This window comes from Diplotaxodon limnothrissa, linkage group LG7 (assembly GCF_057381915.1).
Source record: "Diplotaxodon limnothrissa isolate DT_005_m linkage group LG7, D_limnothrissa_male_GT1.1, whole genome shotgun sequence".
NCBI lineage: Eukaryota > Metazoa > Chordata > Actinopteri > Cichliformes > Cichlidae > Diplotaxodon > Diplotaxodon limnothrissa.
This window is the reverse complement of record NC_140602.1, coordinates 23648679-23676255: the sequence shown is the minus strand read 5'-3', so window position 1 is coordinate 23676255 and position 27577 is coordinate 23648679. Positions and strand designations below refer to the sequence as shown.

The following is a 27577-nucleotide window of genomic DNA, read 5'->3' as shown; positions in this document are numbered from 1 at the left end:
GACCATGTATTGATTTCCGTGGTCTCAACGACATAACTATAAAGAATAAATACCCATTGCCACTCATCAGTTCTGTGTCAGAGTCCCTGCAAGGCGCCACTATCTTCACTAAGCTGGATCTTCGTAATGCTTATCATTTGGTTCGCATTAGGCAGGGAGATGAGTGGAAGACGGCCTTTAACACGCCACTGGGCCACTTCGAGTACCTGGTCATGCCCTTTGGACTAACGAACGCCCCAGCCGTATTTCAAGCTTTGGTGAATGATGTTCTCAGGGACTTTCTGAACAGATTTGTGTTTGTATATCTGGATGACATACTCGTATTTTCCAGATCGCTCCAGGAACATCACGCTCATGTCCGTGCTGTCATCCAGCGCTTATTGGAGAACAAACTGTACATAAAGGCAGAAAAGTGTGAGTTTCATGCATCGTCAGTCTCTTTTCTTGGTTATATCCTGGCAGGGGGGCAACTGAAGACTGATCCAGCAAAGGTCAAGGCAGTCACAGAGTGGCCGGTGCCCACATCCCGTAAGCTTCTCCAGAGATTCCTGGGCTTTGCCAACTTCTACAGGCGATTCGTCAGGAACTACAGTCAGGTAGTTGCACCTCTAACACGCCTCACGTCTACAAAGCACCCATTCACGTGGCCTACCGAAGCCGACAGAGCTTTCAACAAGCTGAAACAACTGTTTACAACAGCTCCCGTGCTAATTCAGCCCGACACCAGCAAGCCCTTCATCGTTGAGGTGGACGCATCAGATGTTGGAGTGGGGGCAGTGTTGTCTCAACATACTGGTCCATCAGCAAAGTTACAACCCTGCGCTTTCTTCTCGCGTCGCTTGTCTCCAGCAGAGAGAAACTACGATATTGGGGACCGTGAGCTGCTTGCTGTGAAACTAGCATTGGAGGAGTGGCGGCACCTGCTGGAGGGGGCTGAGCACCCATTCATAGTCTGGACAGACCATAAAAATTTAACATACCTACGGAATGCAAAGAGACTAAATACACGCCAAGCCCGTTGGTCACTGTTTTTTGCCCGTTTCAACTTTTCTATCTCATATCGCCCAGGTACCCGGAATGTTAAGCCAGATGCTCTCTCCCGCCAGTTCGAAGCTGCCTCAGAGCGGTCAGGGGTGCCCTCCATACTCCCTGCCAGCTGTCGTGTAGGGGCTGTCACATGGGAAGTAGACTCTGTCATTCAGCGGGCTCTGCGAGCAGAACCTGATCCGGGCACCGGTCCAGCTAACAAGCGCTATGTACCCACAGCAGCCCGCACCAAGGTTTTGGAATGGGTTCACACGGCCAAGTTCGCAGGTCACCCGGGCCGAGGTAGGACAGCTATGCTACTGAAGAGACACTTTTGGTGGGAGACGTTGGATAGGGATGTACGTGAATACGTAGCTGCTTGCACGGTTTGTGCTCGTAATAAGTCCAGGAATCACCGTCCTTACGGACTGCTTCACCCACTAACCACCCCACACCGGCCATGGTCACATATTGCGTTGGATTTTGTAACAGGGCTTCCAAACTCTGCAGGAAAGACTACCATACTTACCATAGTTGACAGATTTTCCAAGGCAGCACATTTCATAGCTCTAGATAAATTGCCCACTGCTTCAGAAACAGCTAAACTGTTGGTTGAACATGTTTTCAGACTCCATGGGATCCCTATGGAAATAGTGTCTGACAGGGGTCCCCAGTTTGCTTCTCAGGCCTGGGGAGCCTTTTGTACGGCCCTGGGGGCCAAGCCCTGTTTGAGCTCAGGCTACCATCCACAGACCAATGGCCAAACTGAGCGCCTGAACCAAGAACTCGAGACCACTCTTCGCTGCGTCACTGCCCATAATCCAGCCTCTTGGTCCACATTCTTGCCGTGGGTTGAATATGCGCATAACACACTCACCGCCTCGGCCACAGGTCTTTCACCTTTTGAGGCGTCCTTAGGTTACCAGCCACCTCTGTTCCCCGAGCAAGAAGCTGAGCTTGCGGTGCCTTCTGTCCAGCATCATCTGCAGCGTTGCCGCCGGGCCTGGACGCGGACTCGTGAGGCGCTGTTGCGCGCTGTGTCTCGCCAATGCCACTACGCCAACCAGCGGCGCACGGCGGCTCCTACTTACTCTCCGGGGCAAAAAGTGTGGCTGGCGGCTAAGGATATCCCACTCCAGGGAACCTCCCGCAAGCTGTCTCCGCGCTATATTGGGCCTTTCGTGATTGACAGGCTGATTGGCCCTGCGGCAGTCCGGCTCACATTGCCTGCATCGTTGCGGATCCATCCGGTGTTCCATGTTTCGCAGGTCAAGCCAGTGTTGTCTAGTCCTCTGTGCCCTCCTTCCGACCCCCCTCCTCCCGCCCGGCTCGTCGATGGTCATCCTGCCTTCTCGGTGCGGCGTATCCTGGACGTGCGTCGGTGGGGCAGGGGCCGGCAGTTTCTGGTGGACTGGGTGGGGTACGGGCCTGAGGAGCGTTCGTGGGTGTCTCGGTCTCTGATCTTGGACCCGGCGCTTGTTTCTGATTTTTTCAGGTCTCGTCGCGTGTCCGGGTCTGCTCGGTCGCCGGGGGGCGATCGTTGAGGAGGGGGTACTGTCATGGTCCGGGTGAGCACGGGGTTTTTCCACTCCGCTGGGTTCTACCTTCAGGCAGAGACTCCAATCAGCTTCCACACCTGGTTCCAATCAAGTCACCTGCATATAAGACCAGCATTCACAACAGACCTCTGCCAGATCTTCTGCTAACCCATGTCAGTGCTAGGCTGCGAACCCCTTGTGAGAACCCTCAACTACTGCTTTTCCCTCACCGTGTTTTTCTTTGTCATAGGACCCACCTGGCAGTCACGTTTCCCGAACTACTCTCATCTCCGCCTGGACGCTGGTTCTGTCATCTGGTTTCTTCCTCTCCACCATCGGACTACACCTGCCTGCCTCCCTGCCAAGTCCCTCACTCCACGCATATTCTGGATCCTCTCTGGACACTCCTCACCCGGAACCCCCTGGACACCCCTTCCTCGCATGACACTTTAAACCTGCAACGCGTAAGCCCTAACCTCCATAGCCTAATCCTGCAGCTGTGATTCACTGGACTGCCACTGACTACTTGTCTCTTCTCATTATAGTGACTGCGTACCTCCATCCAAGCCGCTGCCCCTTTTTTCCATCCGTGAAATCCAGCACCTAGCCATAGCACTCAGTTTCATGTTCACAGTTTGGCCTCACAGTTCACAGTTCATAGCATTTCATAATTCATAGCATTCATAGTCTCCTGTTGTGTAATTTCACTAGACACTTGTAAATAAAGCACTGTGTTCACGCCCGTTTGCCTCCCTCTGTGTCTGCATTTGAGTCCACACCCACAGCCGGGCCCTCTCGGCCGTAACACTACACTTCTCAATAAATTAAAGTCCTAGAGTCGTAAAACAGCCAAAAAAACAAAATAAAAACAAAACAAAAACAACAAACAAAGCCTGGAATTTTGAAAACTGTAAAGGGCTTCACTCTTCCTGCTTTTGCAGAAGCAACTACATATATGAAAATTTGAAATATGTGCTGTGGGTATATAATAAAGACATAAAACAAGATAAAGCGTGGACTTAATCCTTTATTGGAATTAAAATAACACAAGGCAAAAGTTACCTACGATTAACTGGCTTTACCTTCGATTCGCTCCTCGTACCTTAACCAATCATCAGTCATCATTCTTAAGGAGTCATGCTACAGTCCAACTCGACACACTGGGGGGAATGATACCAATCTGGCAACATGTCCAGTGTTTTCAAAGAAAAAGCCATCAAAAGCACGTGTTGTTTGTGTTTTGGCGTCCTCATAGCAATGGCCGTAATTGTAATACTTAATTTATACAGTTTCATCATCAAGTGCCATCATTTTGAGACATATTGCCAAGTGAAGTCTAGTTGAGGAGATAAATGATTTTGCAGTAAAGGTTAGGGATTGGCTAAAAACCAACCAGAACTGTAGCTCTTCTAATTTAATTTTCCCTTCTAAAGCCTGGTAATTATATCTATTATGTTTTATTTTGTTTTAAGCATCTAGTAGTTTTATGAAACTGCTGTGCAGACAAAAGGTTAGCCAAGGATGAGAACTGAAAAGTAGTAACACATATATAGTATGCAGCACATCAGTTTCATGCTCCATTTTGAAACTGGCGAACTACATCATAACTTTTAAATAAACTTGAAATTAAAAAGCAGTTTCTCCATTTTAAAAACCACAGAATGAAAAAAGGAAAACAAACAACGAAACTGGTGTGAGGGGGAAGTTTCAGCAAAGACCTGTCAGCGGGGGATTGCTGCATGTTTAATTTTATTTGTGTGGTTTCTAACAGACTAACAGAAATGAATGCGCTGCCTCTGAATAGGTATGCAAATGTAACACCAGCAGCGCTCTATGAAGGCAAATTGAGCATGAAGTAATACACACTGAAATCATTTGTCCTGCAGAGTTCAGACTTCTTGGAATAACAAATGTTTTACCATTGCGGTTGCATTTTATTTTTGGGTTTTTTTGTTTTTTTTTAATTTAAAAAAAAAAAAAAAAAAAAAGTAAAAGAAGAAGAAGACTACTAGTCATTCTCTCATGACCTTCCACGTTTATCTGGGTCGATGTAACCATTACAGTTACAGCAACTGTATTGTTTTTGTCACACACACACACACACACACACACACACACACACTCTCTCTCTCTTAGCCTAGTCATTGCACACTCTACATGGTTAATCAATGCACCCCGACTCTGCTATGGATCCATGTTATTGCTGATTGTTATTAAATTGAGATTTTAGCAAAGAAACAAAAACCAATTGAAATAGACCAACAAAATGGAGATGGCACTGTGCTACAGTGCTAATTTAAAACACAAGTAATATAAACACAAAATGTGAAAACTGTTGCCTGCCAGTGCTGCCGCTCAGCATCCTATTAGATTCAAACATGGTATCAACATGAAAATCTTACACTGCTCGATCGTTATCGCGTTCACAGAGATGGGGGTCCACACTACCTGCGAGGCCAGTTAATGACAATACCCATCAGGATTTTATGGCTGATAAATAATCAGGATTTCAGACAGTGGTAAGCATGCTAGCCAGTTACTTCACATACTGGTATCATATTTGACCATTTTTAAACTATGGTAAATGGCCTGTATTTGTATAGCGCTTTTACTAGTCCCTAAGGACCCCAAAGTGCTTTACGCATCCAGTCATCCACCCATTCATGCACACATTCACACACTGGTGATGGCAGGCTACATTGTAGTCACAGCCACCCTGGGGCACACTGACAGAGGCGAGGCTGCCGGACACTGGCGCCACCGGGCCCTCTGACCACTACCAGTAGGCAACGGGTGAAGTGTCTTGAAAAATTACATCAAAATTGAAACTGTCCAAGCTGGGGCTCAAACCGGCAACCTTCCGATTACAAGGCGAACTCCCAACTCTTGAGCCACAATCGCCCGCTATGATAACATGAAGATCAAAAAAATTTTTATATAGCACCAATTTAAAAAAAGCTGCCTCATGGCACTTTCTAGGATACAATACCAACAATATTAGAAAGAACCATCACCAGGCCCCCTATCAGCAAGTAATGGGCAACAGTGGGAAGGAAAAACTCCCTTTAAAAATAGGAGGAAACCTTTCAGCACCACCAACCTTGGGGAGGGGCAGCTATCTGCCACAGCCGGTTGTGAATGAAGGGAAATTCAGTTTAGCCATTTGTGAAACACACCCAGCAAACAAGTGTGACGAGGCTTGATTTGCACTTTCTCACCATGAGTCTCCTTTTAGATTTAGAAGAGAGAATGTTGAGTGCACGCTACAGGTTTTGTTGCTTGTTTCAAGACTTTTCCCTCATTTAACTTTCTGAATGACAAAGTTATAAAATACAACACAAGTTGCTGTCAATGTGGAATTGCAGGCGACTGTTGAAACAGGACATTTGATAAAATGTTATCAGGAGCATAAGTAGGTTTGGTGCTTCTAGATGTTTCTAGAGGTCCCTGAATTTATTACAAAATGTAGCAGCAGCAGTTTCATTAACTCCATTTTCATTTCCATCCATTTAATTAAATTGCCTAATTTCATTATCTTGCCAGGATGTAACAACACTTGATATTTCTGGGGGGGGATTTTTGTTTTTGTTTTTTTAAATAAAGACAAATCTTCCTCGTTTGCTGTAATCGAAACGCAATCAAAATTTAGTTCCAAGAAGAAATTGACCATAATTGCAATTTACCTGATATATAAAGACAACATCCCAAAAAGTTGATTCTGTTCATCTGGACGTAGCATTTTCAGTGGGAGAAATGTTTCATCACTCATCCAAGTGACTTCTTCAGTCTCAGCTGACTGCAGGTTTCCCCAAACTTATAAAAAGTACCTTTGCACAATGACTGAAACTAGCACCACTGAAGGAACAATGGCCTGGGAGGTTGGTTTCTTGATCATTAATATGCAAATTGTCATGACCACTGATCAAAGACCACTGATCAGTGCGAATGGTACCATGAGTACCATTCACAGAGAGTTGGGGAATGTCTGCAATCACAGCATTGTAAGTTAAGATAAGATAAGATAACCTTTATTAGTCCCACACGTGGGAAATTTGTTAAGTTGGTGAAAGATGTACCCTTAGGCCCCCCCTCCTCGATTCAGAGATGGTCTTTCCCTTTTCACGTAAATGGCCTCCTTGACTCAAACCAGCGTTCCTCCCTGTTCAGGATGTGTACATCCTCATCACTGTCCACTGGCCTGTAGGTGTAAATAGACTGCAGAGTCCTGGCCTGACGAGTTAGCTCTTCTGTGCTGTGCCATCCGCTTAGCCAGAGGTTGTTTGGTTTCCCTGATGTTTAATCCTGGCAATCCTCCTGGCACTTTACAGCGTACACTATGTCAGTCTGTTTGTGTCGCAGGACCCAATCCTTGGAGTGGACCAATTTTTGGTGCAGTGTGTTTTGGGGTTTAAAAACCACAGAGATGTGGGAGTTTTCACTTAGGCAGCGGTTGTCCTTCTCTCCTGGAGCGTTCTTTTGGCGCCTTCTCAGCTTTGACAAATGTCCAGCTGGGATAACCACATTTACTCAGGACCTTCTTGATATGATGTTCTTCTGCTTCCCTGGCCTCTGTATGTCATCAGGATGCTACAGTCACAGTTTGTGCTCCAGTGGATGATGAGAGTCAAACCTGTTTATAAGGTTGGGGAAACCTGCAGTCAGCTGAGAGTGAAGAAGTCACTTGGATGAGTAACGAAACTCTTTCTTCAAGTCAAGTCAGCTCTAAAAACTTTATATGGTCAGCTTTTGTATTTATAAAAGAAGCAAAGGTTCAAAAATACTAGAATAATACTAACTAAAATAAAATACATTTAAAGGTCCAACATAGCCTATATACTCCAAGGTTAAACTTTTATAATTGCTGCCATTGTTTTTGTTCTACAATCATTTAAATACATTGTGAAGCGTATAAATGGCAACACAGTCTTGTGCGAACTGTGTGTAGCTGTTTTTGGCCTCTTGGCATCTCACTGACCTATGAGGAATGTGACACCAACAATACTAGAATATACAAACAATTTATGAAAACGCATTTTTAAGTTTGCCAGCTGTTGGTGTAGAGCGTGGGTTTGTTTCGAAACAAAACCGAACGTAACAGGGAAAAACATTTGGGTAAATTAAACTGTGCTGGTGGTTGATCAATAACCTCTTTTTGCTTCACCCCTGATGTGAACTGTCTGCAGACTGTCACAATGCTCCTCTTATAGCAGCAGTGTGTGAGAATGTCTACTGTATGCCTGTGTGTTGCTACACATGTTTGTGTTCATTGTTAATTCATGAAGCTAACTATGCGAGTTGTACACTTACACCTCAATGGTAGATTGTTGTGAGTTTAGAGGTCGCCGTTCCAGACAAAGAACTCTTGTCCTGTTCTTCAGTCTGTTAGACGAGCGCAGCGTGAACCAGGCTGACTGCAACTTAGCTTTACTCACAATGCTGGCTGCAACCCCCCCGGTCCTACACTGAACTGAAAACCTAACCACTGATACGTGGTCAATGCGGTGATTTAAGTTTAACTAAACAATACCATTCTCAGAAGATTTATCTGACCCCTTTAGTCAGATAAGAGGCCTTTTTTAATTATTTGTAGCCCATCTGCTCTGCAATGATGTTTTTTTCCTATAACAAAAATCACAAAATCAAACAGTTGAGAGACTATTTCATAACATTTGTAACATTTGCCCACATTGCAGAAGGACAGTACAAACAAACAGATTTCTCACGGATGACTAACAGCAATGAGAAAAATACTTAACCACGACAATATTGAAGATGGCACTTCCTGTTATTTCTCAGAATTAGCTGAGAGCAGCCACTAATTATCAGCATTTGAAAAAGACAAATGAAATTGCAGAAATCAGCAGTGTTGGTAGCAGCAGAGAGAGTGAGGTTTAGCAGGAGGATTTTCTGGAGCAACATGTTTAATGGCTGCTGCACCCCCTGCCCCCACATTGCTCTTTCAATCCACATTCCTTCATTTGCAGGAAGTGATGGACTATTTATTAGTCAGAGACTGCAGGGTGGAGCTGATCTATTGTTGGCATTCATGAGCTGGCAGCAAGTTTCAGTGGTAACGAGGGTTTTTAGTTGACCTACTTCAAATAGTTGCATGAGACGCGTGTGTAACCCTGCAGTGTGCGACACAAAAATACACTGTCACTTCTAAAAGTGCGCAAGATAATGATTATTGAATGATTATTTTAAGTTGTGATGCGATCTTAGAGGAATGTTGCTGGATTGGTTTTGACACTTAATTTAGACAATGACAGCCGTGATGACATACCTGACTGAAAACAGTGGTTCCTTCTCGGCCACAAACCGCCTTCGCAACACTGGTTAAGCAAGATGCAATCCCAACATTATACCATAATAGTTAGAGACATCTTGGTACTTCTAAGTTGCTGTATCTGTGCCAGTCAGCTCTATCAGTTTAGTTTTATCACTTCACAGTGCAGTGGGTGGCCACAGAGAGAGGTGGCAGGCTGCTGACCATAGCCAGTATATGTCCATTACCATCCATCCAGTTTTTGCTAGTATCTAAGGCCAGGTCACACAGAAGCAGCAGTCTAAGAAGAGAAGCCCAAACCCCCTTCTCCCCAGCCACCTCCAACGCATCTGTGGGAAAACTCAGGCAATCCCAGGTCAGCTGAGAAATAATCTCCCCAGCGTGTCCTTGGTCTACACCAGGGCTTCCTCTTGACAGGACATGCCTGGAACACCTCATCAAGGAAACATCCTACACTTACACCTGAACCACTTCAACTGACTTTTTTCAGTGTGCAAAAGTGGCGGCTGTTTGAGTCCCTCTCGAATGACTTAACTCCTCACCTCAGCTCTGAGCAAGAAGCCAGCCTCTGCAGGAAGCTCGTTTTCACAGCTAGTATCCACAAGCTTGTTCTTTTGATCACTACCCCACAGTTTGTAACCACAGATGAAGCTAGGAGTATATCAACACTTGGCTATGCCTGTTCATAAAAAATGATGACTGTAATCAATTACAGAGGGCAGCCCTGGCAGAGTTCAACACCCACTAGGGCTCACATCCTGCAACGCAGACCAACTTCTCACTGTGGTCGTACAGGGACCGAATCGCTCATAAAAACAAACCAAATAAACCATACATCCAAAGAACCTCAAAAAAACCATCCACTGAGGCTTAAAGGTGTGATTGCTTTGAAAGTAGCTAGGCCCATCAGAGGCCTTCTTTCTTTGGGCTTCCCCCCTCCACAAGCTCTCAAAAGTCAGTTTGACGCAAGCAAGCAGAAGTCAGCTCCGACAGCAGAGCTGTCTGCAAGAGCATAAATTAGCTACAGCTAAGCAGAGACGCGCTCGCCTGGATGATGGCTCCTTTGTGCACTTGGCTGTCGAGTTCTATTTGCATAAATGGCAACAAATTATTTGCTGTTTTTTGACAGAAATATAATTCCATAAAAGGCAAGGCAGGCAGAACATTGTTTTCAGATACTTTAGGCACTTTCCCAAAATTAGTGCCACATAGTTTGCACCTTCCTGTGGAGACCGTCTGAAAAATGGAGGACAGGCTTGCAGCTTTAACACTGCAAATTCTTCACACATACAGTTGAGCCCTGAACATTTCTAAGACTTCTCTGACATGAATGTGAGAACACAAATTAGCTGGTCTTTAACCACCAGTGTGCTGTAACATTGTGTGAATAGTTCGACAGTGAGGTGCAGTTGCTCCAGTGCACTTTATGCTGGAAGAGGAATGCCTCCCATCCTTCCTCATTCTTTAATCTGAGACTGAGTACTGAGCTGTGCTTTGAGGAGTGCCGTTTTCAAACATACAAGTTCAGAACTTCAGTGAGGGAAATCCCTCAGGTTTGTCTCGCTCACTAAAGAATGCACAGACGTTTTTTCTGCTCCATTCATAATCTTATTTAAACATCCTGGTGTTCGTCTGTGATCCAACAGATGCACCTCCAGCCTTATATGCAGACGTTTCTCTCGTTATAACCTCAGTAACCACATCTCCCTTACGTGCACTTCCTATTTTCAAGAAGTTCTCAAGAGAAAGGCTGTTTTAATTACTGTTATTACTGCCTGCCCAACCGTCAGGCTGTTATCTGATAAGCTCTCTCTTCTTTTTTTCCATTTTAACAAAGGAAAATAAACTTTTATTTTTAGCTCAGAGGATGAAAGTCGGTGGCTTCACTTTACATGGTGTTTCTAATGTCTGAGGATCACATGTTGATCTTGTACTATATGTACAGTTTGCACTTATTATAGCTTTTTGTCTCTAAATGATGCTCACTCACTCAGTTTTTCCCATGAAGATATGCACCTCTGTCTCACATGACCACAAAGATCGACTTCCCTGTTTCAATACAAACAGCATAGTGAAGATGGCCAAGAGCTGCTTTAAGTCTCTCGTTTTTTCCTCCCCCGCTTTGCTTTTGTGATTTTATCTGTTATATTTTTGACAATCTCTGCATCTGTCACTTCTGTTCGTTTTCATCTTTGAGATGCTACGAAACAGAAGTGATAGTGAGACAGACTTTTTCTGACCAGACTGGATCCACGGGGGACTATTGACTGTGTGAGTTTCATCTCCTACCTTCCTCATATTTTCCAGTTCATGCTGCTTGGCCTCATTGGCTATCTGTAGCTCCCTCATCCTCAGCTCCAGTTCTTCCTGTTCAGCCTGCTGTTTCAGCCGCAGCTCTCTGCGCTTCTGTCGAGCCTCGCGGTGCGGCGCTGGTCTGCCCTGACGCAGCAGAGTCACGCAGTTCTGAACAGCTGAGACATGGATATCACACAAAAAAAATCTTTAGTTTTAGAGCTTCCTGTTTCAGGTTTTGGTTTTTCCAAGCCCCTCTATGAATTGCCACTTTCTTCCTGGAGGACAGTTTTGCATGCCAGCATGATCCCAGCAGCTATGTTGTCAGGGGCAATTCAAACCTGGAAGGATCACTCAAGGCAAACTGGTCCTGGGAGAAATGTCACAGCAAGGAGGCCGAGCTTTAACCTATGGGGTCTGGCTGGGCACAGTCTAAAAGCACTACATGGGCTTGCTCTCTTGTGGGACCACCACTAACAGTAGGGGATATGAGAGTTTGGTGTTTTGTGGATCAGGCCGCAGTCATGGTTGGATGCCCTCTCTGTCCAAACCACAGATGACAAATCTAGCTTTAGGAACATGGAATATCACCTCTTTGGGCAGGAAGGCACCTGAGCCAGTGTGAGGGGTTGGGAAGTACTGCTAGAGATAGTTGGGCTTGTCTCAATACACAGCCTGGGCTACATACTACTCTGGAGTTGCCATTGCTCAAAGGCAATCGTCAGGCAGTCAGGTTTAGGTATATGCATGGGATGACTGAAGGTGCCCTTTCCGGGGACTCCATTGTCTCCTTCAGGCAACTTGAATTGTCAAGAAGATTAGTGACGACACAATCTGGGGATATGCGAATGGGAGGGACCGCCTGAGCCATGGTTTGCTTGTCCATAACGACCATCATGTTTGAACATACAATTCACGATGTTCATATGTGCACTTGGCCCCAGGACACCCTAAGTCACAGGTCGATGATTGATTCTGTAATCATTTCAGACCTGCAGCTACAGTGGGGCAAAAAAGTATTTTAAGTATTTTAAAAAAGTAAATTAGGGTGGAAAATAAGTATTTGGTCACCTCAAACAAGGAAAATCTCTGGCTCTCACAGACCTGTAACGTCTTCTGTAAGAAGAACTCAATACTTTGTAACATAACCTTTGTTGGCAATAACAGAGGTCAAACGTTTACTATAGGTCTTTACCAGGTTTGCACACACAGTAGCTGGTATTTTGGCCCATTCCTCCATGCAGATCTTCTCGAGAGCAGTGATGTTTTGGGGCTGTCGCCGAGCAACACGGACTTTCAACTCCCGCCACAGATTTTCTATGGGGTTGAGGTCTGGAGACTGGCTAGGCCACTCCAGGACTTTCAAATGCTTCTTACGGAGCCACTCCTTTGTTGCCCGGGCGGTGTGTTTTGGATCATTGTCATGTTGGAAGACCCAGCCTCGTTTCATCTTCAAAGTTCTCACTGATGGAAGGAGGTTTTGGCTCAAAATCTCACGATACATGGCCCCATTTATTCTGTCCTTAACACGGATCAGTCGTCCTGTCCCCTTGGCAGAAAAACAGCCCCATAGCATGATGTTTCCACCCCCATGCTTCACAGTAGGTATGGTGTTCTTGGGATGCAACTCAGTATTCTTCTTCCTCCAAACACGACGAGTTGAGTTTATACCAAAAAGTTCTACTTTGGTTTCATCTGACCACATGACATTCTCCCAATCCTCTGCTGTATCATCCATGTGCTCTCTGGCAAACTTCAGACGGGCCTGGACATGCACTGGCTTCAGCAGCGGAACACGTCTGGCACTGCGGGATTTGATTCCCTGCCGTTGTAGTGTGTTACTGATGGTGACCTTTGTTACTTTGGTCCCAGCTCTCTGCAGGTCATTCACCAGGTCCCCCCGTGTGGTTCTGGGATCTTTGCTCACCGTTCTCATGATCATTTTGACCCCACGGGATGAGATCTTGCGTGGAGCCCCAGATCGAGGGAGATTATCAGTGGTCTTGTATGTCTTCCATTTTCTGATGATTGCTCCCACAGTTGATTTTTTCACACCAAGCTGCTTGCCTATTGTAGATTCACTCTTCCCAGTCTGGTGCAGGTCTACAATACTTTTCCTGGTGTCCTTCGAAAGCTCTTTGGTCTTGGCCATGGCGGAGTTTGGAGTCTGACTGTTTGAGGCTGTGGACAGGTGTCTTTTATACAGATGATGAGTTCAAACAGGTGCCATTCATACAGGTAACGAGTGGGGGACAGAAAAGCTTCTTACAGAAGACGTTACAGGTCTGTGAGAGCCAGAGATTTTCCTTGTTTGAGGTGACCAAATACTTATTTTCCACCCTGATTTACGAATAAATTCTTTACAAATCCTACCATGTGGATTCATGGATTTTTTTTTCACATTCTGCCTCTCACAGTTGAAGTGTACCTCTGGTACAAATTACTGACCTCTGTCATCATTTTAAGTGGGGGAACTTGCACAATCAGTGGCTGACTAAATACTTTTTTGCCCCACTGTACATGTCCTGGGTATTCTCATAAAGAGAGAAATTCAGCTGTTACTGAGGTTACACTGAATAGTGAGAGAGAAAAAAAGAGATAGCTGAAACAAGCAGTGGACATGAGCTTCCTCCAAAGGGTGGCTGGAGACCCCCTTAGGGACTGTAGTTGTTCAGTCATCCGAACAACTACAGCAGGCTCCTGGATACCTTGTAGGTCAGGTGTTTTGAGCAGAACAAAGTTTTTCTTTAACTGTGTCGAACTAACAGGTTTATTTGCAGTAGAAGTAGTGAACAACTAATTTACTGTTTATTAACAATGAGGCAGACAGCAGAAAACTATTATCGAACTACTATCGAGCAGCTTCGATAGAACTCACCTTGGATCCACTCCTGCTTCTTCTTCTTGTCTGATGCACTGATTTCAAAGCTTTTTTGTGATGACTTGATGAGAAAGAGGCACTTCTTTCCCTCTTTATCTTGTAAATGCTGCAAAGAAAAACAGAATTTACAAGCTGACAATACACAGACAAAAAACAATAACATACTTCTTTTTTTCTAAACAGTTCTCTGGTCTTTTATTTCTTATGTGCATAGGGAATTAATCTCTGTGTTTCACATGTTTAGATTCTCTTCCGCTGCTGTTCTCATAGAAATCAAGGCCGGGAAGCTGAAACAGAGTTTTACTACAGACAGCAGGCTCTTGCCTCCACACTGCAGTTTCCATCCAACAGGACGTCTCCTTTCTTTTCAGCCAAGTCTTCACCAACATAGTATGAGATTGTGTTTGGCTTCAGCACAAACCAGCGCTCCGTCCAGTTCTTTCTCTTGTGCCCTTTCTTCATCATATAGCCCTGCAGTAAGACAGAATACTTAGCGGCTTAAATAACATTCACATCCTCCTAACATCAAGCTTCATTATAAATCAATAATTAACACTTTATGAACTGAAATTTCATTATTTGACACCATTTTTAATCAATGATTTGCATTTGTGGTTAGAATTTAATCTGTAATTGTTTTCAAAATGCTTGGTCCCAAACAGCGTTTTTCTTTTTTTTCTTTTTTTTTAAAAAAAAAAAAACAGTTTTAGTTTTTAGCAGAATTAATCGAAATATCGAAAAACTTCCGCATTTTTGGGGCCTTTTTTCTACTGTGAACTAAGACATTTAGAGGGATTTTGACATTTTCATTGCCAGGTGCTAAATGTGCTGTTTAATTTAGTGTGAAATCTATGACTCCTATCATTTAAAGTGGCATATGCTTCACAGTTATTACAGTAGGCTGCATCGGCACTCTTTGAAATCAGAGTAAGATGACAGAGCTTTGCGATGAAGACTGTACCATCAGTCTGTGCTGATGTGCTGCCCACCTGTTTGAGCACGTCGAGAATGAGTTCCTGGTAGACTTCACCGATTCCCATTGAGAGCGTCTGATGGTCCATGCCCTTACTGAAGTGACCCGACCCAACTAGGCTGATGAGCTCCCATGCATTCAGACACTGCTGCTTCGAGTTCAGCTGCAGCTTATAGTCCTCGAAGCGCTCCTCCACCCAGCTTCCCCCCATCGCCTCTGTCAACTTACGCAAGAAGTACTCAATCTGTACATGCAGACATGCACACAGACACACAAAGACACACACACACACCACATGCACAGAGTCATTTTTCATCAAAAGCACAGCTGTTCATTTACAATAAAAGATAACTTTCACCATTTCTGCATTTTTCCCACAATTCATCCTTACATGACTGCAGCAGCAAAATGTGCATTTCTTTTGCAAACAATCTTCCTGTGTTTGAGTTCTGATGTTTTTCCTACACAACAATAAATCTTCCAGCATTTGTAAAAGAACAGGAAGCTCGAAACTTCCTTTTCTGCTCTTGAGCAACGGACTTTTTCCACTGGCTACTAAGTGACACAGTGAAGGGACACGTACAATATCATATGCTGCAAATAAAACAGACTACAGATGAATAAAAGGCTGTTCACGCCAGTGCTTCCCCTTTTAGTAAGCACTTTGAAAAGAAATGCTCCAGTCTAAAATGTAAGATGTTTACTGTCTCTCTTGAAAAAACAACAACAAACAAAACCTTAATGTGATTCCTGAACTAGTCAATGGCATCCTTACAGGTTAGCGTCTTACTGTGTAGCTTCTGAAGCACTTTTGATGCAAAAACAGCTCACACAGACGTTTGTGGTCAGTGCTGTGGTTTTATGACTGCAGGGTCCAAGGCAGGGCTTTTGCCAGAAAAGGGGTTAAGCTAATTATGTGGCATAGATGGCATCCCAAAGCTGCGTCTTTACACACAATTGGTGTGGTCTCAATTTTTTCAAAACCTAATTTAGCTTCTTCAGTTTCTTTCGATGTTGCTTTACTCCATGTTAAGTTGGAGATGTGAACAAAAAAACGACACCTAGAACTCACCCAGAATTTGTCTGTTCCTTTCTAGAGCCATCTGGTGTTTACATGAATTGTTTTCTTTTAATGTCACTTTTCTTACATCCAGACCAAAGTCATTTTACTTCATGAGCCACATACCAGTGAATGAGATCTCAAGTAGGACGGAGCGGTAAAACAACTGCAAAGTGCTTTTGTTTTAATGTACACAAGGCTTTCTAAAAGTATTCACATTTAATTTAACATCTATTTACGCAACACATCAACAGCCTTGGGTACTTATATGTGCACTAAAGAGCACTTCAAAGTGGATCTGCAAAAGTACAAAACCCAGTAATGTCACGTTTTTCAATTTAATGATTTAATCAGTAAATCTAAGACTAACCAACCCTCTATGACACCAACTGAGGGAAGAGCCACAAAAAAAAGAAAGGAAAAAAAACAGGGCGTACAACAACGCAACAGCATCCCATGTTTTCTGACCTCCTCAGTGACGATGATCAGGGGGTATCTGTCTTCAGACAGGAAGTTGAAGATGCACCAGATCTTGAAGGCGTCATCATTACAGATCTTCAGCTCATTCTGCTCCAGGTTCTTCCTATACGACAACGTCCAGCACATTTTGTTGAAGTCCTGACGGTTAAAGTTATCCTTCACCTGTGGCACAACAGAAACATCATCAGGTTATGTTCCACACCAAAGGAGAACAGTCTGCTTTTCCAGACGCTCACATTTTTTAAAGCTGACGTTTCAAACCACAGAGCATAGATATTATACATATGGAATATATCCATTTATCAAATCCATAATACACAACTTTAATAATGTACAACATGCGTTTCATCTACTAGCACATGCCCATGCTAGTTAGTCCAGGGTGGCTAGGCAAAATGATGTCATTAGGGTATCTAAGATGTACATGTGTGCAGGAGTGTTCGGAAAGACAGATTGTGTATTACAGTACGATGCACACAGAAACTGAGAAGGGACAAAAAGAAAAAGTGCCTCTAGGCTTTAAATTCCAGAGCCAAATGGGAGGAAAGTTCTTAAAAAGGTCTAGTCAGTGGTGTGGAGGGGATGTTTTCTTTGAGCCAGTGAACAGTAGCATCTCCATGGAGACTACCGGCTGGCTGAGTGCGCGGTCATTTGGATGAGAAGCACATCTTGTCCTGCTGGCAGTCGCCCCACAAATCCAACCACCAGCAAATGATCCCAAAACATCTTCCAACGTTTGCCGTAATTAGAAACCAGTCAACCCTGTAACTGGATTCATCAACTATTATATCTACAGTCCATGAATCCTGCTCAAAACCATGGTTACGGCACCTGCAGTGGCCATCACACAGTTTTTAGAAACACTGGTCTAAGGTGGCAGTCAGGACATTCGGTAGCACTTCATATTGCTGTTGAACACTCAGCCTTTAACACAGTACAAACTTTAGTGGAACTACCACCCATTTTCATCTCCAGATTTTTTTTTTAATTCTGAGTAGCTTTGCATTATTCTCCATTTAAAATAATCCTCGATTTTCTTACACTAAGCCTTAGTGGAGACCCCCAGTTAACTGGCTAACAAATCATTTAGCTCCTTCCCCTATAAGTCGTCTTTATTTTAAAGACGACTGTTCAAATAGGTTTGTAGCTTCTGTGGGCACAACTTAGCTGACCATAGTAAGGATATCCTCTATGACATCATACAGAGGCAAGAGTGTCGGGGGGAGGGATGTGTGAAACCAAGTGTGTACAAATCTGGAGACTGAGCTTACAAAGGCATTATTTGTCATTTGCTGACCTCATTACTTGAAAATTTTTCCCTCCTCAGCTTATCATCTCAGAGAGGCGGCCTGGTGTTTACTCATAGCCTGTGTTTGTTAGGGTTAGGAGAACTGAGCTCTTCAGGGAAGGAACACCTAAAAGTATCACCTCCAGCTGAACTCTCCAGAATGTGCTTTGCAGTCCCCTTTACAGAGCTGCGTGGGAAGTCACTCCTTTTTCCTCTGTGTAAATGTGGGCAAGACTAACGCTTTCAGAGGGAGGGGCTCAGCCACACTAACATGCACAACGCTAAAATAAGCAAGTAGTTATTTACAAAGCAAATAGCTTCTGAGCTTGTGCGTTTTATCAAATGCTTCATTAAAATGTCCTTTTTTCACAGGCAACATACAGAACAGTGAGTTTGTGAAGTATGTTCACATGATAATAAACCTTTGACTTGTGTGCTGCTTCAGCTAGTCCCGAACCTGAATCTAGTTTCCATGCTGTGACAGAGAGAGACAAACATCCAGCTTGAAAGCCTGAACGGTTTCAAGATCTGATGTAACCTGCTATTGTGCTCATTTAGGTTGAGTGCCTGTGTAGAAACCTGTCTTAGATGTTAAAGCGATAGTACTTCCTCAACTTTTGAGAGTCACCCTGAAGCACTGCTTTACTCAACACTGCAAACTAGGACTAAACGTTAATTAATTTTGACGTCTAAATGAAGTAAAACACTTTTTTTTTAATTCACAAAAAACAAAAACAAACATTCCTGTAGTGTATTACTCTTTTCTCTGTGCGTCTTTGTTCTAAATCAGCGGTCCCCAACCCCCGGGCCTCGGACTGGTACCGGTCCGTGAGTCGTTTGGTACCGGGCCGCGAGAGTTGAGGCTCGGGTGTGAAATGTATGGTTTTCAGGGTTTTTAAATCGGTTTTCAGCGTTATTTTGTTATAGTTTTTATCGTTAACTCGGTTTTCCTGGGTCTTTTCACGTGTGTTATGAATAAATCTTCTTTTTTCAGTACCGGTACTAGTTTTATTTTGTTGTATTTATCCACGACACCTTAAAGGCCGGTCCGTGAAAATATTGTCGGGCATAAACCGGTCCGTGGCACAAAAAAGGTTGGGGACCGCTGTACTAAATTATTATTTTAAAACAAGAAGCACTCAGACAGCACAAACTTCAGCAAATTCAACTCACCCCCTAGTCTCTGTATTTATCACTTTGGCCTTCAGCTCAATCTATTGACCTTGATGGAAAGATCAGAGGTCAAATGTGACATATTTTAAATCTTTATAAAGTCATCGCAAACATGACTCCACACACCTACAAAGATTTATCAGAATTTGTTCAAACTTCTCCAGCTACTGTGTTTACAGAAACACGACAGCCAAACTTCTCTTTAATTGGCCTCGGCATCGTCACCTCTCCCATCAGAGATAGTCAATCTCTATGACATCATTCAGAGCCTTTTCAAGCCAAGACAGAAGAAAATGCAAAAATAAAAAAAAAATGAGAGATAATAAAAATGTATTTCATGTACCTTAGCAGCGATAAATTAAGTGTGTATTCAATAATAAATAAGCAAAATAGATATCCTCATTTACTTTAGCTATGCAGATTAAATGTGGGTTTGCCTACCAGTAACTTATCAGTCATGCTGATTCTCAGATGGTACAAATGTGTATTGAATATTTGTTGCTGTTGGGAGCTTTCTGGAGATTACTGAAGCTGAAAACAGCTGCAAGTCTTTTGTGAAGGTGAAATTACTGGCAACTATTAAAGACTGTAACAGGTAAAGATTGTTTGTGAGGCTAAAAATAGATTTTGGGTGGAGTAAAATTAAAAAAAAAAAAGTTACATGCCGGTGTAAAGAGGCTCCTCCCATCATGAATATTTTGCCATTCGTCACTGGTTCTGGCAGTAAGTCTGACTCAAAAACAACATATTCTGCTGTTGTTATAAATAAGGACGTGTCTCTCATGATGATGTGTTCAGGTAGCTGAATGTGTTCGCATCATGTTTGTGGTTCTGAATGCTTAATCACTCTGCAGCAACACAACATGCGAGGATAGGGTAAAGGGGAAGTCGTGAAAGCAGGATTTGTTACGAAAGAGCTTCTCTTTGCGTCACGCTCGTCTTGTTTTCGTTTTGTTCTTAGCTCGCTGGTTCTCGCTGTCTTTTCTCCTCCTCCCCTTCAAGATCCCTCTCGGTCTTTTCCCTTCAACAGTGAGATCCTTGTCAGCAAATCGCCCCCTCCTCTCCACTGCCACATGTTCATTAGGATTCAGGATCTAAACTTCAACCTTATCTCACACCGAAACAACACAACACAGAAATGTAACAAGTGGAGTCAGACTAGAATAAACTGGAAGACAAAAAGAAAATCTTGTTACCAGTTCAACCGGACTGTCTGCTTTTTAAAAATCACAGACTTCAGTGGAATGAGAATCACACCAGTGACAGGAGCAGCTGAATGTTCAACACGGTATGATGTGATATGAAAGCATTTGAAAAGGGGGAAGTAGTAACAAAGTGCTTTTTTAATGGTCCACAGCACAAAACAGGTGCTGTTAGGATGGTTCATCACCAACATCTGGCATCAACATCCTCATTTCTTTAAAAAAAGCGTAATAAATATACATAAATCTAAACACAGACTGCTGAGGCTCTCATTAGCAGATAACTAAAGGTGAATATTGCGATACAACTATGAAAGCATCCTCCAGTTACTGTAGCCAAATCTTCCTCTCCATGTCTTTTGTGGTTAGTGTGAATTCGAATGACAAAGTTCACCAAAACTGAACTATAAGACACGCTCTGCAGCAAGAACACAGATTACTCCAGATCTGACATTATTTACATACACAACTGTGTTAAATAAATAAACATTTGAGCATTTCTGATGAAAAGAAAAAAAAATAGATATAGGCCCCTCAACTTGGGCAAAATTCAAGGAATTCTTATTTTATTTGTAAAGTTCCTAAACAGAAAAACCAGCCCATTAAGCTCTTAACCCTTAACAGAACAGTCCATGTTCTGTGCATGAATGCATTTTAAATTTCTGTTTTCCCTATTAAATGTGATGTTTCAGAAGAATGGATTTCAAATTAAGATAATCGCTTTAAGGCATGTTAGCACAAAAGTCTTACTGCCAATCTGCTGCAGCTCAGCGAGGAAACACTGTGCCTTACAAACCCACCCAATCAGTCTCAGACTGGTGAAACCTCAATTAGCTTCAACACATTTTTACATGAAGTGAGGACTCAGGATTTTGTCCTCCATCTTTCCTAACAGCAGAGAACTATTGCAACAAGAGGAGTCACCACAGCGGTCAACACTTTCAGTGACTGTGTGTGTCAAAATTCTTGACTTGGAACAATGAACTTAAGTAATCTCTGTTTGTAACACAAGCACACACACACACACGTTTCTATGTAGTGCAACATGCTATCACACAACAAAGTGTGCGACCCTGAGCTTCAACATCATCATCATTTTTCTGCTACATCAGCAGTGGTAAGTGTTTCAGGGTCATGGTACAGAGTTCAACAATCTCATCACACCAACACACGTCTCTGTGCTCTTATAAAAGAAAATGTTAGAGGTCTGCCTTTTATTTTCTGCTGCACTATACGGGTGAGTTGGTGAGGATAATGTACAGACTGCCTCCATCTGCACTTCCTGTCTGCTGTACAAAGGCACAAACACACACGCAGTTTAAAGTTTTTCCTGACTAGCAACTGTGTTCACTTGTAAAATAAGATACTTGCTCTCCTGGGTTTCGGGTTTCTGATACACACACACACACACACACACACACACACACACACACACACACACACACACACACACACACACACACACACACACACACACACACACACACACACACACTTTCCTTGTGTGACAGGGTGGAGTTTCCTCAGGAGTGAGTGAAGTTGAATGCTTTGAACACCACCCCAAGCCAATGCATGGGTGGGATGGTTGTGTGTGAAAAATACAAGTAAGTGTGTGTGTGTGTGTGTGTGTGTGTGTGTGTGTGTGTGTGTGTGTGTGTGTGTGTGTCTTCCTCAAACTAAATCCAGCATTTAGTTTCTTTAAAGAAAATGTGGTTAGAAATTTTCAGCACCAATCACGAGCACGTCTTAACTACACAACACGTATGTCAAGTATGTCTGCTTGTCCAGAAAGAAATTATTTAAGCAGCTTTATCACAAATCACTTCAGACATAAAACAGTCAGAAATGTGCACTGCCACAGAGACAACGAAGAGGATAAACAAATACAAACAGCCTCTCTAAACTAGTGTTAATCCAAGCTTTCTATATATTGAAGCTCCAGCTGAACCAACTGGTCTGCTGGAAATAGTCAAGTCATTTTAAGGGCAAAACAAAAGATTTTTCTATACGCCAGTGGAGAAATGTATACGGGTAGAAAAAGTATTTTATATTCATTGATCAGTTAATTAACAGATCAATTTAATAAAGTGTCACAGATTATTGAGACATGAAGTTAGCAGTGAGCACAGTCTATCAGGTAGCCAATCAGAACTCATATTTTTACAAGTATCTATTTTTTTCTTACATCTTTAAAATGACTGAAATGGAAGTTGTAAAACAAACAAGCAAACAAACCAACAATAATCAAATGCCATACTAAACTACTGGAAAATATAAAAAAATAAAATAAAATCAGCAAAATTCAAGAATAAGAAGTCTTAAACCCTTCATTAAGACAGAGTTTAAGAACCTTTTTAAATCATGGCAATAGCCACTTAGCACGGATGTTATACAAGAATTCCAAACATTCAGAAGGAATTCCACTAGAGCTCACTGCTGCTCATGACATGACTAAATAAGCATTTTCTCTTGTCATGATGTCCAGCTATGCAATCACAAACGCTCCATTCATCCCGTGACCCCGTTATTACATCATCACAAAGGTCTGATGTTCAATAAATGGTTTTGTGCCGCCGTCTCGGAGCAATACAATGATGGATGGACACAGAGGGTGACACCAGCACAATGTAGCTACTAATACACTGTGTCCATCAATGGACCTTTGTAGTGCACGATTAAATATGACTAATAAATAACCTTTAAACATGATCAAAAAAACAAAAACAAAAAAAACAAGGGTTCTGCAAGAGAAAGTTTGTGAACCCTTTGGTCACAGTGGGTTCCAATCTTAGATCAAGTGACAGATAAATAGCTTTAAGTCTTTATCTAACACAGTGTAATCAGTCACAATGCAGGCTGGGAAAAGTATGCCAGCTCTTGGTTTAGTAACTAAAAAAACCACATTTAGCTTCAACACCCTCTATAAGATAAGTAGCTGCTTATGACACATACACCACAATGATGAGAATTTGGGAACATTACTCCCAAAACGTGGTTTTTAATGCAATTATATTGGCATGTTTGTACAAAATGTCAGCCCATGCCACAGCACCTCAGTAGCATTAAGATCAAGACTCCAAAAGCTACCTGTGATCAGGTTTTAAAAGTATTCAGAGATGCACAAAGTCTACTTAATGAAAAAGTCTCCTCATATCAAGAAAGACCAGTCGGTATGAATCATATCTTGATCACAACTTTCTCAGTTTCATGTCTAAATGCCCCATGTTCAAACATCTACCGTAAGACAAAATGTCTACGAAATCAAAAGCTGCTACATCCCATAGCAGAGGATATCTTATAAAGATTACACAAAGACGTTAAACTACAGCAAAGACTTGCAGAAATCTGAATCTGTGCCCATTCTGTTGAGTACGAGGCAAATACTGATTGAGAATGGTTCTGCAAACACTGCACATGTCAACTGTTAAGCATGAAGGAAGAAGCACTGAGGTTTGACACTAGTTTGCTATGTGAAGGCCCGGATGCTAAAAATGGACCCGATTTATATAGTTTTTCTGGTCTTCTCAACCAGTCATTCAGTGCTTTAACTCTACACATACAGCACTCTCTCAGACACCCGATGATGTTTCACAGTTGGTGGCGTTTAATATTTTACCCAAGAAATTATGGATTGGAGAAAATTTACAGAACAATATCAGGTCAGCTGTTAAAATAAGTTAGGATGATGCAAGAAAACAAGAAATTGAAATAACTGCTTGAGAGAAAAGAACATGCATTTCAAAAAGAATTGGCTACTTTGAAGATAATTCTGATTTTATTTGTCTAGAATTGTGATTGAGAGGAGCATCACACCACTATTTATGAGTGGCCCATACAGGCAGCTTTTGCAGCCCTGACGAAGACTCGGGACTGTTGCTCTCAGGGACAAACAATCAGCAACTATAACATGACTCCAATCTCCTGCCTTAGTAGAAAATAGATAAAACGCCCACAAAGTACTTGTTATGGCTGGTCAAGCCTCTGAACAGCCTTCAGCTAATGTATCATTTTCAAAGCAAAGTCATGAAGAGTTGTAGCGCAGACTGATAATTTGCCATTATTATTTCCTCTATAACAATGGCACTTATTGTTTGTCAGTGTGTTGACACTGAAAAAGACAGCGCCCTAGATATAATAAACACCACTTTACTATCCTAGGCTGACAAAGTGTGACTGAATGTGCTTACACAGCTGACTGACCTTATCCAGAATGAACTTGTTCAGGTAAGGCATGTATCCCTGGTTGGAGACAGGACCCTCGTCATCATCTTTGAAGTGCTCCTCCAGAGCCACCGGGTCATGGGGAATGTTCATGACTGTACATAAGTTGTGGGACAGCACCTGAAATCAGAGGTGAAAACAATACTTACTAGTTATTATAACGATCGATTGATATGTTTAAGTCAATTTCAGCTAATAGTTATGAGTTACATTCCATTTAAGCCAGGTCTTGGCCGTTTCTACCTTTGCTCCCTGCAGTTACATTTCTTGAGAAATGCACTTGAGGTTACATGAAAGGTCACAGCGTAGGGTTAAAGTCGTAGGTTACAGTCGACATTTACAAAATAAAACAAAATGTAAATACTGCTCCCTGTCATACAAAGGCCCCTGCCCAGAATTCCTTTTGACGACTCGCAGCCGTGTGGGGTTGCACATGTGGACATGACAGCAGTAATTGGAGAACAAGTGTGGCACAACCAAGAGAACCACAAAGGAAGCGGTTTCACCATTTTCAACAGACGTGGAGCGTCTTAAAGCTGCATTGCATTTTTTTTCTCCTTTTTTAGGCCACAGTTGTGTAGAAACTAGTCTAACTATTGTGCAAGTAGCAACAGGGACATTCCCAGGATAATAATAAAAAAGAGGGGGACCAGATCAGAATATTTAAAGTAAGTATACTATAGACAACTAATGTTGAAGACACGGTGTGCACGTATGCAGCCCTGTGCCCTGGTACCAATGACAATGCAGTTATTATGCATTATCATCGATGCAATAGCTGTACAAGAATTTAAAGACGGTTTTGTTTTGAGTAACTATTTCAGACAGTCGCCAAGCATATGTAGGTAGTTCTGATGTGCGTTTGGGATCACTGTCCTGTTGGAACATCCAACTGTCTCCAAGTTTCAACCATCTACTGTTGATTTGAGGTGAAGTTGAAGAATATGAAGGTAGCCCTCCGTCATCATTTCATCCACTTTGTGCAATGTACCAGTATCACTGGCAGCACAACAGCCCTTGCTTGACATTCATGTCCGTGTTCTTAGTTTTGACAGAGTCACCTTTACTCCTCCAAACATACTTCTCGTGATTGTGACCAGACACCTCAGTATTCGTCATGTCTCATATAAAACCTTTCTCCAGGAGGCATTTGGCTTGTCCGTGTGGACAGCTGCAAATTTCAGTGGCACTTGAATGTGTCAAATTTGAAGTAGTCTTGGTCAGCACCCTCTTAGTCAATGAAGATGTAAAAGTCACTTCACTGTAGGCAGAATAACTTGTACTTGCGTGGAGTTGTTTGAAGGGATGATCTTGGAATCTGCAGTTGTTTAGAAATGGCTCCAAAAAGATCTTCCCAGCTTGTGTAAATCTCCTTCTTAGATCTTCACTGCGCAATTTTATTGTTCGGAGTATTAGTCAGTCAACTGAGCTCTGTCAAACAATATTTTCTATTCCAGCAAAGATAAACTACCAGTTGTAGTGAATGGTGATGACTAATGAAAAGTTTACCCCCTTGGTTTTGCCATGTTAAAACCCACTGTATAACCTTCAGCTCCACTTATTAAATAGAAATACTTAAACGACAACAAGTACTTGAGCTACATTCAGCCATTGTTCCTATTCATGCTCTCATCCAATGGTGTTTGGCATTGTTAGATAACCAAAGACTATAATCTCTGAATCACTGAATCAAATTTTTGCACATGTCGAGGAGCGTGTCAGGCTACATTTCACTGTGTGTTATACTTGTATAACTATGCATGTGACAAATAAAGAACCTTGAACCTTGAACCTAAAGTAGTGTAGTGGTTGGCACCTCACAGCAAGATGATTCTGGGTTTGAATCCACCGGCTGGAGGCTTTCTGTGTGGAGTCTGCATGTTCTCCCTGCATTTGCCTGGGTTCTCTCCATGTACCCCGGGTTCCTCACCCTTCCACAGTCCAAAGACATGCATGTTGGGTTCACTGGCGATTCCACATTGACTGCAGGATTGAATAGGTGTCTGTCTGTGTCAGCCCTGTGACAGACTGGCACTGTCCAGGGTGTACCCTGCCCCTCACCCTATGAGAACTGTGTTAGAACCCGACCCTGATAAGGAGAACAAGATGGATGGCCGGTACATTGGCAATAGAGGGTGGGAACCCAGGAGGGGCCTATGCCGTCCCATGCCCTTTCTCTTTGCACTTACCCCAGAGTAGCAGCAACCATTTTCACTTTGGTTTGATACTCCTGAAGTGAAAAGTGTTTTTGTTTTTTCCATCCGTTCCTGAACAATGTTTGGCTGGCACAGGAGTGTGAGTGCGTGTTGTTTACATACATGGAGGTATCTCCAGGAAATTTGTACTCATATAAAAATATCTTCTACTTGGCTGTGTTTTCAAGTGGATTCTTCCAGTGATGAGAGGTGTATGCAGATCTTTTGAATAACTTTACTTTCATCTGCGTTAAAGCCTCCTTTTCAAACATCTGTTGGCTCTACTTGTTCTGTGGTGGTTTTTAGTGTGGGATTCTCCTTTAATCGATGTGCAAACTGTCAACAGGTGCGTCTCAGCTGATGCTGCCTAACAGAAGTGTGTGCGTTTGTTTTTTTTCCACGCAAATCAGAATAGGAAGGAACGGGTTCACTATTTTGAAAAAAGCCAAAGATCCTAAAGGTTAAAACCTCCAGCGGCCAAACGAAACTCAAAACCATCAAGGAAAGCAGCTTACCTTCAGCTGAGATTTAGAGACTTTCCCGCTTTTGTCCACATCCAGAGCTGTGAAGGCATGCCAAATGGACTTTAAAAGTTCATCCCGCAAGGCCATATCGGTGGAATATACCTCGTCTTCTTCTCCTGTACTTTTCCCCTCTTACTTCTCTCCTCTCCGGCTGCGTGTGTGTCACTCTTACTCTCTTGCTGTGTGAACTGTCTCTCTTCTGCTGTTGGACACGACGGGGAAAGGTCACGTGACCCGCCGTCAACTGCTGCGTGCTTGGCATCGTGATGAAGAACTGCAGCACCGCTCAGCGAGAGGAGCGCACACACATCAGGCACGAGTGTGTGTCACTGACGCTCTGTGCGGAGGGTATGTGAGGACTTTGTGGGTAAAAAAAACATTATTTATTTTTTACGTAAAAAATGACACATAATAGGTGTTTGAAACTACCTATGTTTC

At 42.9% G+C, this 27577-nt stretch overlaps 1 protein-coding gene across 1 annotated transcript in view; it reads right to left on the bottom strand.

Moving 5' to 3' along the window:
* The window catches only part of swap70b (switching B cell complex subunit SWAP70b), a 44205-nt gene extending 16914 nt beyond the window's left edge, over positions 1 to 27291 (bottom strand). Inside the window, exons 1-7 of the mRNA XM_085359461.1 lie at positions 27131 to 27291; positions 24400 to 24540; positions 16525 to 16698; positions 15013 to 15240; positions 14335 to 14494; positions 14021 to 14155; positions 11140 to 11321 (exon numbers count right to left, since the gene is read on the bottom strand). Coding sequence (XP_085215587.1) covers positions 11140 to 11321; positions 14021 to 14155; positions 14335 to 14494; positions 15013 to 15240; positions 16525 to 16698; positions 24400 to 24540; positions 27131 to 27226 — 1116 coding nt within the window. The 5' untranslated portion in view covers positions 27227 to 27291. The remainder of the gene's footprint in view (positions 1 to 11139; positions 11322 to 14020; positions 14156 to 14334; positions 14495 to 15012; positions 15241 to 16524; positions 16699 to 24399; positions 24541 to 27130) is intronic.
* Between the last annotated feature and the right edge of the window lie 286 nt (positions 27292 to 27577).